This window comes from Gavialis gangeticus, unplaced genomic scaffold (genome assembly GCF_001723915.1).
Source record: "Gavialis gangeticus isolate Ggan-Ray unplaced genomic scaffold, GavGan_comp1, whole genome shotgun sequence".
Lineage (NCBI taxonomy): Eukaryota > Metazoa > Chordata > Crocodylia > Gavialidae > Gavialis > Gavialis gangeticus.
In genome coordinates this window covers 42,813,271-42,819,770 of record NW_017728998.1, presented here as the reverse complement: position 1 = coordinate 42,819,770, position 6,500 = coordinate 42,813,271, and the positions used below count along the sequence as shown (strand labels likewise).

The following is a 6,500-nucleotide window of genomic DNA, read 5'->3' as shown; positions in this document are numbered from 1 at the left end:
TATAATAGTAATCTGCCACAACACAGCTTTCAAAGCCAGGGCTGGAGTAAGCCTTATCTCCCATGACAAGTCCTGAAAACTAGGTTATCTTCACATGCAGCAGTTCTCTATCAGAGTGTTACGTGAGAGGTGGATGTAACAATACTACTGCTGTGAGAAGCTGCACAGATTGTCTGTCAGGGTTCTGTAGGAGCGTAGTATACAAGCTAATTCAATGGTAAGAGTGTGTGCACAGAACAATTAGTGGTTACTACAGTGGCAGGGCATTTGTGGACCCCTAAAACATGTTGAGTGGAGGTGCAGACCCCTTTGGATTGTAAGTGTGGGTATTCACATACTTTTGCTCGATCATAGTAATTCCTTGTGGACCTCTTAGACATAGTCTGTGGATCCCCAGGGGTCTGTAGACCATAGGTTGAAAACCAGGTCTAAGCAGAACAAGAGTGTAGTGATGGTAAGGAGCCAAGAAGGTATGAGGAATAACTGAAATAGCCCACGTTCTGAACCATCTGCCAAGCAGGGAATAGGAACCATTTCAGATTGACATGAGATGGCAAGTCCTTAGATTTCTTCTCTTTGTAGTAGGTAATTATATTTGCATTTCTGTTACTTTTGCTTAAAGTTATTTATATTATGGCTGAATGTTTTCATGTTGTTTCCAGGAGCATGGCTTTCAGCCAGAATCCTTAATAGTAATAATAATAATAAACTTTGTGATAGGAGTTTTACCAGATAGTGTAAACCACTTTTGCTGCCTTTCCTTCATCTCCCCTACTCTTCCCTCTGGTATGTTGTAGCATGTTTTTGGTGTTTCTGGTTCTGTGCCTTTTTGTGTATGAGGGTTTGAAATAGTGATTTGGCAGGATCCTTGGATAAATGGTTGCCTGCAAACACAGGGGACTGGACCTTATGGCTCGGGATATCCCTTCTAGTAGTACCATACCAAAACAGCAGCCAGTGACTTCATGGCCCCAGACCCCAATTCCATTCACTTCCAGGAATTTCAAACAGTTTGTACACACAGGCTAGACATAGACATCTATTAAAGCAAATACTGTATTTGGTACAGCCCCAGCCATGTGATAAGCAAAAAATGCTGAGGCCTTACATAAAACCTGGCACAGTATGGGCAAGAAGGCAGGCCCACAACACAGTGCTCAAAGCACATATGCACTTTCAGGGTTACTCATTTTCCACACAGAAATATTAAACAATCACTAAGTCAACACACCAGGGACCCTGTGTGTAACTACAACTTCTGCTCACACTGATAAGCAATACAGTGAGCCTGAAACATGTGCCTACTTAGGTAATGGCTAAGTTGTTCGGGTTGATGTTTCTAGGGTGCATTCATGCCTACTCATAACAAATCCTTCTTAAAATGTGACATAATTGAGGCTTACCCACGCTTTACTACTTGGAGGGTGCGTCTACACGTTCATAAATGCTCAGTAGGTACTGCACATTTAGTTCAGTACTTGCTTAATGAAATACTAACTAAATGTGCAGTAACTACAGTTACTGTGCAGTAGTGCCAGCACATGGATTTTTCATGATGGTTACTGCGCAATAGCCTAATAACACAGTGCAGTAGTTTATTAGCATGGTTTTTGACTGGCATGCTACTGTGCCGTGTTATTAGGCTACCTCACAGTAAGTGTCTCATGTAGGTGCACCCAGTGAGTAGTAAAGCACTGGAAAGCACTACCCAGAGAGGTTGTGGAATCTCCATCCTTAGAGGTTTTTATGATCCAGGTAGACAAAGCCTTGGCTGGGATGATATAGTTGGGGACAGCCCTCTGAGCAGGGGGTTGGACTAGATGACCTCTTGAAGTCTCTTCCAACCTTCATTTTCTATTAGTCTAGGATTCTATGATGTCATCTGCACTACCATGCAATGCTATTCCACTTTGTACCGCTCCTTTCCACATTGTGAATCAATATCAACTATATTCTGATATATAATTGTGTTGATTGACACTGACAGAGTCAGTCTGTGAATGCACACGGGAATCAGATCAACAACAAGGAATTAGGCTTTGATATCAGTTAAAGAACAACACATCAGCTGGAGGCATCCATAGTAGAAACAACATGATCCCATGGATAAGAGTATAGGACTGAGTCAAGCTAGTCAGGTTCTGTTCCTGGCATTGTCAGAGTTGGTGTATAAACTTGGTTCACTTCCGGTCAAATTCAGAGGTGACATAACTCCATGCAAGTAAAATTAATTGAATGACAATGGCACAGAATTTAGACCTTCACCTCTCTGGGCCTCAGTCACTCTGGCTGTAAAACAGCGATAATGCTACTTATACACACCTTTTTTCAAGTACTTTGAAACTGCATGACAAAGGATAAGATTTTGACCCCCTTGCCATGGCCCCTTCATCCTGCTCTAGCAGCATAAAAGGCCCATTGGGTAGCAGAGTGACTCACAAGGGAATTTCTCTATGTTAAGGCAGTTTAGGGCATTTAGGTAAATGCAGTCCTGTGCAAAATCCCACTCTCAGTTCCTGGTGGAGGAGGAGGATGATGGTGATTATTATTTGTTTAAAGAAGGTATTAAGGAGCCCCATCCTAGACAAGGACCCCATTGTGCCAGGTACTATAAAATGCAGAACAAAATGATGGTCCCTGTCCCACAGATCTTACAGTCTAAGTCAGTGGTTTTCAACATTTTTTCATTTGTGGACCCCTAAAACATGTTGAGTGGAGGTGCAGACCCCTTTGGATTGTAAGTGTGGGTATTCACATACTTTTGCTTGATCATAGTAATTCTTTGTGGACCTCTTAGACATAGTCTGTGGATCCCTAGAGGTCTGTAGACCATAGGTTGAAAACCAGGTCTAAGCAGAACAAGAGTGTAGTGATGGTAAGGAGCCAAGAAGGTATGAGGAATAACTGAAATAGCCCATGTTCTGAACCATCTGCCAAGCAGGGAATAGGAACCATTTCAGATTGACATGAGATGGCAAGTCCTTAGATTTCTTCTCTTTGTAGTAGGTAATTATATTTGCATTTCTGTTACTTTTGCTTAAAGTTATTTATATTATGGCTGAATGTTTTCATGTTGTTTCCAGGAGCATGGCTTTCAGCCAGAATCCTTAATAGTAATAATAATAATAAACTTTGTGATAGGAGCTTTACCAGATTGTGTAAACCACCTTTGCTGCCTTTCCTGCAGCACCTGAAAGGGGAAGCAAAGCATCTGTTCTGGAAAGAGACATAAAGATTATGGGGATATACCCCTGGCTTCTTGGTTAACATTGCAACCAGTGTCCTAACTGTTCTAATATAAGCCTTATTTTAGACTCTTCCTGAATATTTCCACCCATAATAGCTACTCAAAAAATGCTTAGTTTTGTTACAGAAGGTGTAAGGAAAAATGTGAATTCCCTTCTGCATTCTGGAATAAGGAATAGCACCACAGTTCTTTAAAAATCCCTAAGCACACTTTTTAAATTAGGGTTATGTTGAAAATAGCTGGACTTGGGGCCACTCTAAGTGTTTAGGTGCCTAAACTTTTTTTGTTTTTTGGATCTGGCCTTAGCCCTCAGTGAGGTTTAGGAATGGAGTATAATGAATGACTTTCCTATCTACTGGAAGACTGCCATCCTTGAATCGAGGGACTGCCAATAATGACACTATTGAACAGTCTATTCTATGGCTGGTATTTAGGGATTCCTGTGTGGGGACAATGAATCAGCATTATTCAGCTTGAGAGAATGTGTATTTCTCTGTCCAGGAGTTTCTGTAACAGATCCCTTTGTTAATCATCATCATTGAATCTTGCTGCTTCCTTACTGTGAGAGACACTAGAAATAATATGCTTTTTAAAGAGGCTGGGTGGGGATTATGGGTGTATTTGTCTTGTTACCAGCTAAGGGAGGAGCAACTCAGTGATCTAGTGGCCCTAAAGAGCACCCCTATAGCAAGACACCCTTGCCAGCAATATACCAAGGCTAGAAACCTACAGAGGATGGAACAACAAACATTGAACGGGTAGAGACAAGAGGGATGAATCAATCAGAGAAGGGCTCTCAGGAACGTAAACACTGAATGTAATGGAGGAGTAGCATCTTATCACACTGATTACCTGGGACACTTATAGTATACCCTACCTAGTAAAGATGTTTTCTGCACATGAGCAGGCTATGCTAAGAAAAGCTATGCGATAGTCATGCTATCAAAATACTATAGAAGAGATAAATATCGGACTGTATCTTTTGTCATTGCAGAAGGAAGGAGTTTTAACTCAACAGCATGACTATCCACCTTTCCAATTCTGAGTCTCGTACGTGTTTCTAGGCAAATATAAAAAGTAGCCTTAGGGGAAAAAGCAGGCAGGAGAAAAAGCAGATGTATTTGAGGGTGTTTATTTAGTTAAGCACAATGAATACACATATAGAATTGTTGTGGAATGCCTACCAATCAGCAACTCATTCCAGCAGTCTCAGACACAGTGCCCTCAAATACTCCTCGCTCTGCCAGTAGAGAGCTGCTTATCAGCCCATGAAAGATGAAACCAGCACTAGCCAAGTTGCAACTGGACATGGTGGGAGAAGTGTGAACTGAACCAGCTTGAGTCTGTATTGCTGCTTGTGATGAATTTATCACTATGGCACAGATACAGCAAGCTGGAGGTGCATACACAAGTCTTCAGCTCTGAACGAGCTCACTTTAGCATAAGTATTGGCTCTAGCTAGGGCAGTGGTTCTCTACATTTTCTGAGGCGTGATACGAGTCTAAAAAGGTTCTCTCATAGCTTTCACTCATTCCTTGACTATGGAAGACAACAAAAACATTTTTGTTGTAAACATCGAAAGACAAGTCAGAATGTTTTCAACACTATGTTTTGATTCACAAAATATACCTAGAGACTTATGTATATGTTTGCACACCAAACAGTACTAGTATTGTGCAGCTCCCCACAGAAATCTAACAGCACCCTGGTAGAGGAGCCCCTCGATCATTGATTCTCAAATAAGCAGCCTCACTTCTCCATGGAAGCCTGCTTCCAGACTATAGGTTCTGGATGAGATGGGCAGAGGCAAGGAAAGTGGGTTGTTGCCTCACCTACCTAGCACAAGATTTGCCTCTTCCTCTTAAAAAAAAAAAAAAGAGGGAGACAAGAAATACTGCAGTGTTTCTTTCAGGGAACCAAAATCCTCAGCTATTGTTACGACAGAGATGTCATTTAGGCACAAACACCAGTGGTCACTGTAAGTCCTCGTACAAGACCCGATGCAACAGAAGCTGTTATAAGTTACACTAAGAAGGTGGACCGATTTTACAGCTCTTCACTGACAGCCTGTCCAAAGCAACCACGCGTTTCAGACATCATAAGAGAGCATGCAAGATGAAGAATGTAGCAGTTGAGACATGACTAAATTTAGTTTAGTCTAAGACTAAACCAACCAGCAAAAAATATTTAGATCTCTGTACACTTAGTTTTATTACTTCACTAGCTTATACTCATACATCATAAATACTAGAGATACTTGGACCAATATACACAGAGCACAATAATGTTATTCCCCCCCCCCCATCACTACATTTACAGCTTCTTATCAGGAAGGTCACTTGCACATGTTATTTGCAGCAGCTGCATGTGGTGGGAGGCGGTCCCTTGCAGACACATCCTTGTGCACACTTGGTACATCCAGCTGGGCAACAGGAACAGCACCCTAAAAAGGGAAGAAAAACAAATGCCAGGGTGTCAGTCTGAGCCCAGCAATGTCCCTATAAACAGGATAGGGGATGGGTCAGAGATATAAGAAAGAGTTATCCACAGCCAAGGTATATGGGAAACAATGAAAACCTACAGGATCTCACTTGGAAACCTCAATCCCACAAGCTTTATTTGAAGTTGGACTCCCACTAATTTCAACTGACTTTTTAATAATAATAAATAAGCTACAGGACCAGGCCCTACTAACTACTGCACTTGCTGATGAGGGAGTAACATGAGAAGCACTGCTATTTTTACTGTTCTTCTTTTTGTGTTGCCTTTTGTCACTTCCATTTCAGCCTGGTCATTCTCCCATCCTTGGTTTTGCCCCCTGCCCAAATAGGCAGTGCACACACTTCATTATGTGATTCTCTGCCTTTAGCATCTTCTCCCCAACCCTCCCTTTCCATAATGGGATTGTCTTGTCTTCTCTTGCTTTGCAGAGACCAAAGAACACAACCAGACTGCTGAAGGCAGCAGACTGGTCACTTGATCAGTTTGCCAGCTTTTCCACACAGTACTATGCAAGACAACAAGGATTTACTGGGACTTGCACAAAGCTCTTCCAAGACACAGGACTCATTGTGAAGACAGACCCGTAAGGGTCTCCTGTTAGTCTCCCTTGTGATACCAGCTCTTGTGCTGCAGCCACCAAGAGCACCACATTGATTTCAGGCAGGGCTCAAAGGCCAGGCTGGTAGCCTAACAACACTGTGCAGCTCCTAACAATCAAAGGGGCACATGGGCCAAGTTGGGGGGGGGGGGG

General features: G+C 42.3%; 1 protein-coding gene across 1 annotated transcript in view; it reads right to left on the bottom strand.

Moving 5' to 3' along the window:
* Nucleotides 1-5,438: 5,438 nt before the first annotated feature.
* Nucleotides 5,439-6,500, bottom strand: part of LOC109289655 (metallothionein-1) — a 1,747-nt gene continuing 685 nt past the window's right edge. The window contains exon 3 of the mRNA XM_019505793.1: nt 5,439-5,690. Within this exon, the coding sequence (XP_019361338.1) occupies nt 5,596-5,690 (95 nt within the window). The 3' untranslated portion in view covers nt 5,439-5,595. The remainder of the gene's footprint in view (nt 5,691-6,500) is intronic.